General features: G+C 39.3%; 1 protein-coding gene across 1 annotated transcript in view; it reads left to right on the top strand.

Annotated features, from left to right (window-relative positions):
* The first annotated feature begins 268 nt into the window (after window positions 1-268).
* Window positions 269-15,319, top strand: part of LOC139756230 (glutamate receptor ionotropic, delta-1-like) — a 285,085-nt gene continuing 270,034 nt past the window's right edge. The window contains exons 1-2 of the mRNA XM_071675391.1: window positions 269-386; window positions 6,541-6,706. Coding sequence (XP_071531492.1) covers window positions 296-386; window positions 6,541-6,706 — 257 coding nt within the window. The 5' untranslated portion in view covers window positions 269-295. The remainder of the gene's footprint in view (window positions 387-6,540; window positions 6,707-15,319) is intronic.

Here is a 15,319-nt window from a genome sequence, read left to right as displayed (position 1 = left end):
CCCAAATGAGCCACCAGCGCTGTATCATCCGTGAACAACAGCTGATTCTTCCCAAGCTCTGTCATCCACAATAGACTGCATACTTGTCCCTCTTTCCAAAACTCTTGCATTTACATCCCTAAGAACCCTATACATAAACAAATAAAAGAACCATGGAGATATCATGCACCCCTGCCGCAAACCGATATTCACTGAGAACCAATCACTCTCCTCTCTTCCTACTCGTACACATTTTTGTTTTACATGCTTCCTCCCAACAGGAGTGAGTGATCGTGTTTGGGTGTACCGACGTTGTATGTACTGTGATGACGGAGAGGCCGATTTACAATTCATCCATTTTGGGAGCAATGCGTCATTCATTCAGCGTACTACAGATTTATTCAATGGTGAGATATTTCCTCTTGTTCTGTTACAGCCACCACGTCAATTCGAATATTATGATGGATTAGATTTATAAAGAAAGAAAGGAGAGGGACTTAATTAGAACTACTCGGGTGTTTGTAGTGCTGACCATTAAACCTGGAAATGCTGTAAGAAGAAGGAAATTGTAAAGAAAGAAGTCGATTCCACAGCTTCACCGGTCGTTGAAAGAGGAAGGTATCAGTACTATCAAACCTCTTGTGGATGATTTCTACTCATTTATTATGTGAAGCAACGGTCAGTAGTGTGCCACATGTAAGACTTTACTGGATGAGGCGCACGTAAACAGCTAGCAAAAGTGCTGGCCAAAATGATACCTTTAGAACAGCGAGAGATAGTAACAGGACGACAGACGGAATGAGATGAGTGAGGAAAGGTATTAGGTGGAGTTAGAGGTATCAGAGTATATAAAGCTACGTTTTCATCCAGCGCCTTATTCCTCACCTGCGTGAGGTAAATTAAATGTACACAGCCTCTCAGATCGCTCACATGCATTCTCGGCCTCTTAAATACTAAGGTACATAGACGGTTTTTACAGTCATGTAAGCTGTACTTTATTTTTGACTTTGTACAGCAAGTAAGTCGTTAATAAAACAGACCAGTGTCTCCATTCACACCTTCAACCTAAAATCTAAAACATGTCTATTGCACAAAATCACTAATCATTACTCTTTGATACTTTTGTGAAATATGTTAAACCCTAACAAATTCATTCACTGAATTTTTTTTATCTCCTTCTCTACAATATAACTCTTTTCCTTGTAATTTCATCCATACTTCCCTGATTAATCTTGACCAGTGTGTAGTTTCCCATCTATCCTACAAGCTATATAATTTTCGGGTCTAATGTAATGGTTTTTCACATCATATGTGTTTCTCATCCCCATATTTTACTATGTCAACTCTTCTAATTCCAGTATGATCCTTATATTACACATCTTTACTACTCTCATTCTTTTACCCATCTTTTAGCCCACATTACGGAGTTAACTAAGTCTGCCTCTAAGAAACTAAGAATCCCGTTAAGATGTCGAAATTTCTTTTCTGAAAAGTTGCTACGTTTATACAATTGATTGTACGAAGTACTGCTCTCAAAACTGGGGTGGTTGTAGGACCTGCATCCTTACTTGAAAAAGCTGAATCGAAAGCGGTCCGACTTATAAACTCTCCCAGGCTAACTTCAAAACCTGACCTATTTGCCCTCTACCGCAAAGTTGGTTCACTTTCCCTCTTCTGTAGGTATTACTTAGGCTTTTGCTACCAAGAGCTGGCTGCTTGTGTCCCCCCCACACACACACATCCCACGTCTCTAACTAGACCACTCAATACTCGGTAACCTACTGCGTCACTTGATTACTGTGTGGCCTCCTCCAGGGTAGGCCGGTTTTAAAATTGTTTCTTCCTCTATACCTCGAGGCTTTGGAACTCTCTACCCTCTCATGTCTTTCCTAATAACTATGACTTGACATATATCAAAGACAGATCATTCACTTCCTCCAAAATTCGAAAGTACTTTCTCTTGTCTCTTCTTTTTCCTTTTCATAATCCTCTATATTTCAGTTAAGGCCTGGCCTTGATGTAGAATTTTGTTCGTGATCGGAGCCGCTAACGTTATAAAAGCAAAAACAGTGGCAGCAACAACAACAACTAAGTATTGCAGAAAAATGCTCCATCATTCAATATTCTTGCACTTTCTACAGCCAGTTCTTCCTATCACCAGAGTTCTTCGTTTATATCCACCCGTTTTCCTTTGCGTAGGTACCCTTAACTTTTCCCTTCATACTACCATCTTTTCTGATTATACCTCCCAAATATCTGACCTCGCTATCATTAACTATAGTTTGTCCAATCAAACTTATTTTGTTCAGAGTCTGCCCATTTCCTTCATAAACAAAACTTCTTTTGTTCCTCTACACACGTTAAAGCAACAACCTAGCTAATTAGAACAGTTAAAGGCACTATTTACTGTAGCTTCGTCGCTGTTAAACGTGGCTCAGCAGTACACTGCAAATATTTCAGCTCATCACATGTAATGCTCGTTCATTTAAAAGAAGAGAGCTTTGATGATGGCAAATAGCCTGGGAACACTCCAACATTTCTCGAACCACTGCCCCACAATACCATTTAGTCTCATACAAGCACTACTTCTGTTCCCATTTAAATACTGCATATAATTTTTTTCTTTTCTTCGAGAGTTTTCTCGTGCCTCAGCCAAATTCTAAGAATTTTTATCTTTTTTGCCCTAAACAACTAAGAATTTAGAATACTCGTAACAGGAAAAGATACCATTTGCACCAATTGTTAGAAGAAATATTATTGTGCTGTAACAATATCCCTCAAAGCTTTCAGCCATCATACAATTCTAGGAAGCTAGGTTTGCGTTAGGCAAGGGTAAGAGGTACTGGAACGTTTGAGTAGGCTAGATTACATGGCATGAACTCAGGCGTGCAAGATAATAAAGATGGTTATGCAAGAGCACATAATGAGAGATTAATGACTTGAAAAGATACTTATTTGCGAATTTGTCTGCAGAAGACTAGGGTGTTAGTAGCTACATACAAGTGAGAGGTTAGATTTATCTGTAATGATTGCTTTTTGGTCATGTAAAGATAGAGAAGAGGAAATTAGAAACACCTTGTGTTACCGGTGACTTTAATGGATGGATAGGGGAAAGAGTGAAGTAGGGAGTGGCAGGTGAGAATCGGGTATCAGTTATAATGGCAATAGTGAAAAAAAAAAAAAGTGATTTGTGAGTATCAGCAAATTTAAGTGTTCCAAACTATTTATTGTGCAGCCATCCTCATCCTGTGAGAGGTAGCATAAAAGGATCACAGAGGTCAGAAAGGTTCTTAGTCAGACCATAGTGGGTTGTTATTGCATACAATGTTACAATTCACATAAGGTATTTCAGTACTTACATTACATCGTTTTCTATGGTAAGTTTTACCGAGTAGATGCAAAAGTGGATACAAACTTGAAATGTTAAGTATACTGTTATTAACAGTAAGATGTGACTTTCATCCAGGATCATTTAAACCTATCCTTAAAAGGAACTAATTTTCAACATTCTAAGATATGATGTTCTAATTTGTGTCCAAATCTTTGACCAGTAAGTTCACAATTCACATGAGTAACATCCTCAGATAGGCCAAAGCGTCAACAGTACCTGTCGCCTGGCACTAGTCTAGCAGTTACATCATGTAATCTGCTGTTCTCATTACTTTCTCTGTATACATGTTTCATTTCACACATTTCACTATGGTGGAAAATGTTTCTAATTTTGCTCATCTGAACTTCTTTTTGTGCTTCACAGAGGTCTGTTATGTCCTTTCTAGTTACAGTTTTTAGGCTTCTAATTGACAATTCAATTTTTTTTCTTCAACATCATCTTTACTAAGTGCAAGTTTGGCTAAAGCATCATATGAGGGGATATCCGTAACAATTCATTTGAATCCCTTGATCAATAATGTATGAATATTTGTCTTTGGCCTCAGAGACCAGCATGTTACATTATGATCTCAGGGTTTAAGGACAAGTAGCGAAAATGAAGTATCAGAGATATTACGCTGTCTTTGGCAGTGATTTCCCCCAGCTCAAGTGTGATAAGCAAAGAGGACAATACAGACAAATGAAACTAACAACAAGCCTGAATGGTACTCTCAAGATATTGCAAGAACTATACGGCACAGAAATAACTCAATGAGCTTAAAAAGTCAGACAATTACCCAAATATTACGACTCAATATAACACGATCAGACGACAAGTGAAATGCATGATAAAACATACAAAGAAGTGAGTACTGGAAGAGACAGTAACAGGGATCGTAAAAGATTTTATAGATATATTGATATTAACCCGTAGTAGACGAAAAGCAAAGCAACAACCCTGAACAAGTATTTTAGTTCTGATTTTACTCTGAAATGCAACGACACGTTTTTGAGACAGTGATGAATAGCACTTGCACGATGCAAGAAATTATAGTTACGGTTGGAGAAATACTGACACAGATAAGTTGAAGACTAATAAAAGCCCAGGTTCTGATCGTTTTTATCTACGAGTGATTAAAAAACGTCAAACACAAAATTGCTAGACCGTTAACCTATATTTTCAGTAAGTCTCTCCAAGGTGGAATAGTCCCACAGGACTAAAGACTGGCAGACTTCGCTCCTATATTCAAGAAGAGAATCCGCAAGCTGCCTGGTAAGTACCGTCCTATTAGCCTCACATCAGTTACATGTAAACTTCTGGACTCGATTATTAGAAAAGAAATTGTAGCCAATCTGGAACAACACAGTCAGATTAACAATACATAGCATGTTATAAATGTTATCATAAATTATTCAATACCCACAAGACGAAAATGATAACTATTATATCTCTGGACCTCCAGAGAGCATTCGACAAAGTCCCCCACGTTAAAATGATGCATAAAGTCCTAGCCTTGGTATTACTAGTTGCATAGGAAACTGGATAGAAGCCTGTTTACGTGATAGGAAGCAGAGGGTCTTAATGAATGAGGAATCATCACCGTAGTCACCCGTTACTAATGGAGTCCCTTAAGGATCAGTACTTGGGCCTATACTTTTCATCATTTATATCAACGATATTCAAGTAGGAGAAAATAACCTAATGTCCAAATATGCATATGACGCAAAGATCGGCAATGCCATATTGTCTGAAGAACATAGGCTAAGATTGCAAGAGGATCTAGACATGAAATAGCGAAATGATCTAGTAAATGGCAAATGTTATTTAACATCAATAGATGTCAACTGATATAAGTGTAAAACCTAAACAAGATATTTGATTACGAACAGCAAGAGAATTGCAATGAAGCTGCCAAGAAAGCAAACACAATGTTAGGATTTATAAACAGAAACGTTACGTACAAAAGCAAGGATGTGATATTGCCACTACACTTAAGTTTAATCAGACCACACCTTGAACATGCAGTGCAGTTTTGGACCCCACTTAAGCGAGGATATTCTCAAATTCGGAGCAGTTTAGCGAAAAACAACGAAATTGATTCCTTACTTGTGTAACAAACCATATGAGGAGAAACTGCAAGAGGCGCCTCCAGGGCAAACTGATAGAATGTTTCAAGATACTTAAAGGATTCAACAAAGTCACTATCGAACACTTCTTTACAGTAGCACCAACGTTACCTACGAGAGGACATGGATCAAAACTTAAAGGTCAACGAGTTAATCTGGACAGTAAGAAACATTTTGTTCATCAACGACATTACTGATACGTGCAAAAAGCTCCAAGGAAATGTTGTTCAGACCATCCTTGATATCTTCAAAATTAGGTTTGATCATCACTTACTTGTTACACTGCGGTAATGAATATTTCATTGGGTCGGTCGCCTTAACGCATTGGTATATCATGCTACCTAGACCTTGGGTCTGTGTTATGCTTGTATCTATGTAACTCTCTCTCTCTCTCTCTCTCTCTCTCTCTCTCTCTCTCTCTCTCTCTCTCTCTCTGTCAACCCGATATGACCATAAATAAAGGCAATATTCAAGGTATAAACATGAAAGTGATGCATGTCTGACTCTAAGTAAGGGTATGAATGAGTGATTTGAAATGAATGATGGTGTGAGCAAAGCTCTTCGATGTCGCTGTGGTTTTATAATGTTTTTTTAAAGCAACATTACGTGAGATGAGAGCGGAGTAGATTGATTATGGTGTAATGCTTAAACATGGAAAATTAGAAAAGATGTTGTTACAGCTACTGAATGCAGATGATTCTGTGTTCTTATTGAACATAGGGAAAGCTGGATGACAGAGTGGAAAATTTCAGATGTGTACAGTAAAAGTGGAATAATGAAAGTGAATGCGTATAAAGATAGTAAAACTTTAGTTTTTGAAAGGATGGAATATTATACTGTAAGATCAGTATGCGCTAAGGTACAAGTTGTGGTTGAGCTAGGTATCTGGGAGTAACACTTACTAAGGATAGAAGTAGAGAAACTGTAGTTGAAAGAAGAGCATATTAGAATTTGTTACCCTGACTGCATAGCATATATTTTCGTTCATATTTCACTGGGATATCACGTTAGAATATTTAGCAAAATAAAGAGCAAGAGTTCATAACAATGTATCTTCACTCACAGAACAAACTGGGAATCTTATGGGCCACACGTTAAGGGTCGTGACAGTAACTTACTTCCCCTATATGGACTTCAACCGTGATAATGAGGAACCAGGCACTTCTGTCACGCCAAAGGACTCTGTGGATACACGGCTGTTGACCACCTTCACCAGGACACTTAACTTTACGTAAGAACAGTCAAGGCTCATAGCACAGTTGACACCTATGTAAAACATATTACTGTATTCTATTTCACTTGTAAATCATATGACCATCAAAATTAAGGCTTATGTATATATATATATATATATATATATATATATATATATATATATATATATATATATATATATATATATATATATATATATATTGGAAAGGATCACAGTTTTGCGGGTGATCAAGATATTCCTATGAGTCAGCGGGGAAAATAAAACACGATAAGTTCCCAAGTGCACTTTCATGTAATAATCACATCATCAGGGGAGAAAAAAGAGAAAAATATAACAGTCAGTTGATATACATCGAAGAGACGAAGCTAGGAAGCCATTTAGTAAACATACGACTGTTCAAGACAGACAACGAGCGTTCATAAACTTATCATTTTACAAATCTTATCAACAATACAGTTATCTAATTTGTATAGACCATCACAAATATTAAGATTATAATTCTTTGCGTATTTGATAATATATCCATTACTATTCATTTCAACATGACAGAGTTAAATTATCATCATTTCAACCTAGGTTTCTTAGGGCATTACGTATTTGCAGTCCAGAGTTTATTGATGATGAGATGGAGAAGATATATTCTATTGGATCTAAGTTAAAGTACCCTAGATCTTTCATTGATAAATCCCTTAATTTAGCAAAGAAATCATTTTATGGAGTTGGGCTAAAACCTCCCATTGACACCAAGAATCTTTAAGTTCTCCCTTTTGATAATAATTTTAGTTTACCTCCCATGTTGCTTAAATCCTTTAATGTAAATGTTGTCTTCAGCAACAGTAATACTATAAAGAATATCTAAATCAGGAATCACCAGAAAATTCTCCTAGATACATCTATAAAGTGCCATGTGAAATTTGCGATAAATTCTATGTTGGGCAGACTGATAAGGATCTTTCTGTTAGACATAAGCAACATAAATACAGTATAAGAACGGGACAAGAATCGAATGCCTTGTTTAATCACGTTAAGAACTATGATCACGGTATTGACTGGAGTAATGCCATATCAGTTATTAACTCTAAATCTATCACCACGAGAAAAATAATTGAATCTTCTATCATTAAATACATAAAGAATTATAATCTTAATATTGCTGATGGTCTATACAAATTACACAACTTATTGTTGATAAAATTTGCAAAATGATAAGTTTATGAACGATCGTTGTCTGTCTTGGGCAATCGCATGTTTACCAAATGGCGCCCTAGCTTCGTCTCTTCGTTGTACATCAACTGGCTGTTATATTTCTCTCTTGTGTCAACCCTAATGACGTGATCATTACACGAAAGTGCACTTAGGAACTAATCGTGTTTCATTTTCACCGTAGACTCATAGGAATATACTTGATCACACGCAAAATTGTGATCCTTTCAAATATATATATATATATATATATATATATATATATATATATATATATATATATATATATATATATATATATATATATTATCCCTGGGGATAGGGGAGAAAGAATACTTCCCACGTATTCCCTGCGTGTCGTAGAAGGCGACTAAAAGGGGAGGGAGCGGGTGGCTGGAAATCCTCCCCTTTCTTGTTTTTTTTTTTAATTTTCCAAAAGAAGGAACAGAGAAGGGGGTCAGGTGAGGATATTCCCTCTAAGGCCCAGTTCTCTGTTCTTAACGCTACCTCTCTAACGCGGGAAATGGCAAATAGTATGAAAAGAAAAAAAAAAAAAAAAAAAAATATATATATATATATATATATATATATATATATATATATATATATATATATATATATATATATATATATATATATATTTCTTTCTTTTATACTATTCGCCATTTCCCGCATTAGCGAGGTAGCGTTAAGAACAGAGGACGGGGCCCTTGAGGGAATATCCTCACCTGGCCCCCTTCTCTGTTCCCTCTTTTTGAAAATTATAAAAAAATGAGAGGGGAGGATTTCCAGCCCCCCGCTCCCTTCCCTTTTAGTCGCCTTCTACGACACGCAGGGAATACGTGGGAAGCATTCTTTCTCCCCTGTCCCCAGGGAGAAAATTTATGAATTTATGTATGAATATGTATATAAATGGAACAATGCACAATTATTCGAAGTAATACTGGAGTATTTTCGCAATGTATTTACTATAAAAATGGTAAATCTTTGGGATGATTATAACAGAAATTTAAACTACTGTCAAACAAGGCCATTTCAATAAAACTAAATATATATATATTATAATTTGTCGCTGTCTCCCGAGTTAGCGAGGTAGCGGAAGGAAACGACGAAAGAATGGCCCAACCCACCCACATAAACATTTATATAATACGCGTCCAAACACGCACATATACATACCTATACATTTCAATGTATATATATATAAATATATATATATATACATATATATATATATATATATTTTTTTTTTTTTTTTCTTTTTTATTATACTTTGTCGCTGTCTCCCGCGTTTGCGAGGTAGCGCATTCATACCCGCTGCCCCCATCCACGTCGCATGTGCGCGACGTAGCGCTAGGAATAGACAACAAAGGCCACATTCGCTTACACTCAGTCTCTAGATGTCATGTATATTGCACCGAAACCACAGCCCCCTTTCCATATTCAGGACCTACAAAACTTTCCATGGTTTACCCCAGACTCTTCATATGCCCATTGACTGCACGTCGACTCCGGTATACCACATCGTTCCAATTCACTCTATTTCTTGGGTATGTTTGAGGAAATAGTGGTTCCAACAATGTTATATAGTTGTGAGGCATGGGCTATAGATAGGGTTGTGCAGAGGAGGGTGGATGTGTTGGAAATGAGATGTTTGAGGACAATATGTGGTGTGAGGTGGTTTGATCATGTAAGTAATGAAAGGGTAAAAGAGATGTGTAGTAATGAATAGAGTGTAGTTGAGAGAGCAGAAGAGGGTGTATTGAAATGGTTTGGTCACATGGAGAGAATGAGTGAGGAAGGATTGACCAAGAGGATATATGTGTCAGAGGAGGACAGACTTAGGAAACGTGGGAAACCAAGCTGGAGGTGGAAGGTTGGGATGAAAAAGATTTTGACGGGTCAGGGTCTGAACATGTAGGAGGGTGAAGGGCGCGCAAAGAATAAATTGAAATGGAGCGATGTGGTATACCGGGTTCGATTGAACAAAGGTATGTGAAGCGTCTGGGGTAAACCATGGAAAGTTTTGTGGGGTATGGATATGGAAAGGAAGCTGTGGTTCCGGTACATTACACGTGACAGATAGAGACTGAGAGTGAACGAATGTGGCTTTTTGTCATTTCCTAGCGCTACCTCAAGTGGGGAGGGGGAGGATACTTCGTTCACTCTCAGTCTCTATCTGTCACATGTAATATACCGAAACCACAGCTTCCTTTCCATATCCAGACCCCACAAAACTTTCCATGGTTTACCCCAGACGCTTCACATGCCCTGATTCAATCCATTGACAGCACGTCGATCCCGGTATACCACATCGATCTAATTCACTCTATTCCTTGCACTCCTTTCACCGTCCTGCATGTTCAGGCCCCGATCACACAAAATCTTTTTCACTCCATCTTTCCACCTCCAATTTGGTCTCCCTCTTCTCCTCGTTCCCTCCACCTCCGATACATATATCCTCTTGGTCAATCTTTCCTCACTCATTCTCTCCACGTGCCCACGCCATTTCAAGACACCATCTTCTGCTCTCTCAACCACGCTCTTTTTATTTCCACACATCTCTCTTACCCTTACATTACTTACTCGATCAAACCACCTAACACCACATACTGTCCTCAAACATCTCATTTCCAGCACATCCACCCTCCTGCGCACAACTCTATCCATAGCCCATGCCTCGCAGCCATACAAAATTGTTGGAACCACTATTCCTTCAAACATACCCATTTTTGCTGTCGGAGATAATGTTCTCGACTTCTACACATTCTTCAAGGCTCCTAGGATTTTTGCCCCCCCCCCCCCCCCCCCCCCCCCCCCACCCACCCACCCACCCACCCCACCCTATGATTCACTTCCGCTTCCATGGTTCCATCTGCTGCCAGATCCACTCTCAGATATCTATAGCACTTTACTTCCTCCAGTTTTCCTCCATTCAAACTTACCTCCCAATTCACTTGACCCTCAACCCTACTGTACCTAATAACCTTGCTCTTATTCACATTTACTCTTAACTTTCTTCTTTCACACACTTTACCAAACTCAGTCACCAGCTTCTGCAGTTTCTCACATGAATCAGCCACCAGCGCTGTATCATCAGCGAACAACAACTGACTCACTTAACAAGCTCTCTCATCCCCAACAGACTTCATACTTGCCCCTCTTTCCAAAACTCTTGCATTCACCTCCCTAACAACCCCATCCATAAACAAATTAAACAACCATGGAGACATCACACACCCCTCACGTGTAGTAGATGGCGACTAAAGTGGACGGGACCTGGAGGCCAGAAACCCTCTCCTCATTGTATTTTAACTTTCCCAAAGGTGAAACAGAAGGAGGCACGCGGGGAGTGCTCATCTTCCTCGAAGGACTGAGATTGGGGTCTCTAAATGTGTATAGATGTAACCTAGATAAGAAAAAAGGAGAGAGAGGTAGTATATTTGAGGGAAGGAACCTAGCTGTTTTCTCTCTGAGTGAAACGAAGCTCAAGGATAAAGGAAAAGAGTGGTTCTTGAATGTCTTGGGAGTAAAGTCAGGGGTTTCTGAGAAGAGAAGAGCAAGGGAAGGAGTAGCACTTCTGAAACAGGACTGGTGTGAGTATATGATAGAGTGTAACAAAGTAAACTCTAGATTGATTTGAGTAAAACTGAAAGTGGATGGAGAGAGGTGTGTGATTATTGGAGCATATGCACCCGGGGATGAGAAGAAAGATCATAAAAGGCAAGTGATATAGGAGCAGCTGAGTGAGTGTGTCAGTAGTTTTAATGTGCGAGACCGTGTTATAGTGATAGGTGATTTGAATGCAAAAGTAAGTAATGTGGCAGTTGAGGGTATAATTGGTGTGCATAGGGTGTTCAGTGTTGTAAATTAAAATGGAGAAGAGCTTGTACATTAATGTGCTGAAAAAGGTCTGGTGATTGGGAATACTTGGTTTAAAAAGATATATATATATATATATATATATATATATATATATATATATATATATATATATATATATATATATATATATATATATATATGTATATATATAAGTATACGGATATAAGTACGAGAGATGCCCAGAGAGCGTTATTGGATTACTTGTTAATTGATAGGCGCGCGAAGACTTTTGGATGTGAATATGCTGAGAGGTGCAACTGGTAGGATGTCTGATCATTATCTTTCGAAGCGAAGGTGAAGATTTGCAGAGATTTTCAGAAAAGAAGAGAGAATTTTGGGGTGAAGAGAGTGGCGAGACTAAGTGAGCTTAGGAAGGAGACTTGTGTGAGGAAGTACCAGGAGAGACTGAGTACAAAATGCAAAAAGGTGAGAACAAAGGAGGTAAGGGGAGTGGGGGAGGAATGGGATGTATTTAGAGAAGCAGTGATGGCTTGCGCAGTGGATACTTGTGGCATGAGAAGAGTGGGAGGTGGGCAGATTAGAAAGGGGAGTGAGTGGTGGGATGAAGAAGTAAGATTATTAGTGAAAGAGAAGAGAGAGGGGCTTTGACGAATTTTGCAGAGAAAAAATGCACATGACTCGGAGATGTATAAAAGAAAGAGGCAGGAGGTCAAGAGGAAGGTGCAAGAGATGAAAAAGAGGGCAGATGAGGGTTAGGGTGAGAGAGTATCATTAAACTTTAGGGAGAATAGAAAAATAAGATGTTTTGGAAGGAGGTAAATAAAGTGCGTAAGACAAGGGAACAAACGGGAACTTCAGTGAAGGGAGCTAATGGGGAGGTGACAATAGGTAGTGGTGATGTGAGAAGGAGATGCAGTGAGTATTATGAAGGTTTGTTGAATGTGTTTGATGATTGAGTTTCAGATATAGTGTGTTTTGGTCGAGGTGGTGTGCAAAGTAGGAGGGTTAGGGGGAATGACTTGGTAAACAGAGAATAAGTAGTAAAACCTTTACAGAAGATGAAAGCCGGCAAGGCAGCGGGTTTGGATGGTATTGCAGTGGAATTTATTAAAAAAATGGGGTGACCGCATTGTTGACAGGTTGGTGAGGTTATTTAATGTATGTATGACTTATGGTGAGGTGCCTGAGGATTGGCAGAATGCTTGCATAGTGCCATTGTAGAAACGCAAAGAGGATAAATGTGAGTGCTCAAATTACAGAGGTATAAGTTTGTTGAGTATTCCTTGGAAATTATATGGGAAGGTACTGATTGAGAGGGTGAAGGCATGTACAGAGCATCAGATTGGGGAAGAGCAGTGTAGTTTCAAAAGTGGTAGAGGATGTGTGGATCAGGTGTTTGCTATGAAGAATGTATGTGAGAAATACTTATAAAAGCAAATGGATTTGTATGTAGCATTTATGGATCTAGAGAAGGCATATGATCGACTTGATAGAGATGCTCTGTGGAAGGTATAAAGAATATATGGTACGTGAGGCATGCTGTCAGAAGCAGTGAAAAGTTTTTATCGGGGATGTAAGGCATGTGTACGTGTAAGAAGAGAGGAAAGTGATTGGTTCTCAGTGAATGTTGGTTTGCAGCAGTGGTGTGTGATATCTCCATGGTTGTTCAATTTGTTTATGGACGTGGTTGTTAGAGAGGTGAATGAAAGAATTTCTGAAAGAGGGGCAAGTATGCAGTCTGTTGTAGATGAAAGAGCTTGGGAAGTGAGTTAGTTGTTTTTCGCTGATGATACAGCGCTGGTGGCTTATTCGTGTGAGAAACTGCTGAACCTGGTAACTGAGTTTGGTAAAGTGAGTGAGAGAAGAAAGCTGAGAGTAAATATGAATAAGAATAAGATTATTAGGTACAGTACGGTTGAGGGACAAGTCAATTGGGAGGTAAGATTGAATGGAGAATAATTGGAGGAAGTAAAGTGTTTTAGATATCTGGGAGAGAATCTGGCACTGGATGGAACCATGGAAGCGGAAGTGAATCATAGGGTGGGGGAGGGGACGAAAGTCATGCGAGCGTTGAAGAATGTGTGGAAGTCGAGAACATTACCTCGGAAAGCAAAAATGTGTTTGTTTGAAGGAATAGTGGTTCCAACAATATTATATGGTTGCGAGGCGTGGGCTATAGATAGAGTTGTGCGAAGGAGGGTGGATGTGCTGGAAATGAGATGTTTGAGGACAATATGTGGTGTGAGGTGGTTTGATCGAGTAAGTAACGTAAGGGTAAGAGAGATGTGTGGAAATAAAAAGAGCGTGGTTGAGAAAGCCGAAGAGGGTGTTTTGAAATGGTTTGGTCACATAGTGAGAATGAGTGAGGAAAGTTTGAACAAGAGGATATGTGTCAAAGGTGGTGGTAATGAGGAGAAGTGGGAAACCAAATTGGAGGTGGAAAGATGTAGTGAAAAAGATTTTGAGTGATCGGGGCCTGAACATGCAGGAGGGTGAAAGGTTTGAAAGGAATAGAGTGAATTTGAACGATGCGGTATACCGGGGTCGACGTGCTGTAAATGGATTGAACTAGGGCATGTGAAGCGTCTTGGGTAAACCATGGAAAGTTCTCTGGGGCCTGGATGTGGAAAGGGATTGGTTTCGGTGCATTATTACATGACAGCTAGAGACTGAGTGTGAACGAAAGTGGCCTTTTTTGTCTTTTCCTAGCGCTAGGTCGCTAACGCAGGAGACAGTGACAATGTAAAATAATAATGAACATTTTTCTTTTTTTAAACTATTCGCCATTTCCTGCGTTAGCGAGGTAGCGTTAGGAACAGAGAACTGGGCCTTTTTTGGAATATTCTCACCTGGCCCCCTCTGTTCAATCTCTTGGAAAATTAAAGAAAAACGAGAGGGGAGGATTTCCAGCCCCCCGCTCCCTCCCCTTTCAGTCGCCTTTTACGACACGCAGGGAATACGTGGGAAGTATTCTTAATATAATATTTTATAATAATATTTTTTTTTTTGCCTTGTCGCTGTCTCCCACGTTTGCGAGGTAGCGCAGGGAAAAAGACGAAAGAAATGGCCCAACCCACCCCCATACACATGTATATACATACACGTCCACACACGCAAATATACATAACCATACATCGCAATGTACACATATATATACACACACAGACACAACCATACATGCACACAATTCACACTGTCTGCCTCTATTCATTCCCATCGCCACCTCGCCACACATGGATTAACATCCCCCTCCCCCCTCATGTGTGCGAGGTAGCGCTAGGAAAAGACAACAAAGGCCCAATTCGTTCACACTCAGTCTCTAGCTGTAATGCAATAATGCCCGAAACCACAGCTCCTTGTCCACATCCAGGCCCCACAGAACTTTCCATGGTTTACCCCAGACGCTTCACATACCCTGGTTCAATCCACTGACAGCACGTCGACCCCGGTATACCACATCGATCCAATTCACTCTATTCCTTTCCCGCCTTTCACCCTCCTGCATGTTCAGGCCCCGATCACTCAAAATCTTTTACAATCCATCTTTCCACCTCCAATTTGGTCTCCCATCTCTCGTCG

The sequence above is a fragment of the Panulirus ornatus genome, chromosome 2 (assembly GCF_036320965.1).
Source record: "Panulirus ornatus isolate Po-2019 chromosome 2, ASM3632096v1, whole genome shotgun sequence".
NCBI classification, from domain to species: domain Eukaryota; kingdom Metazoa; phylum Arthropoda; class Malacostraca; order Decapoda; family Palinuridae; genus Panulirus; species Panulirus ornatus.
This window is presented reverse-complemented; position numbering and strand designations above follow the sequence as displayed.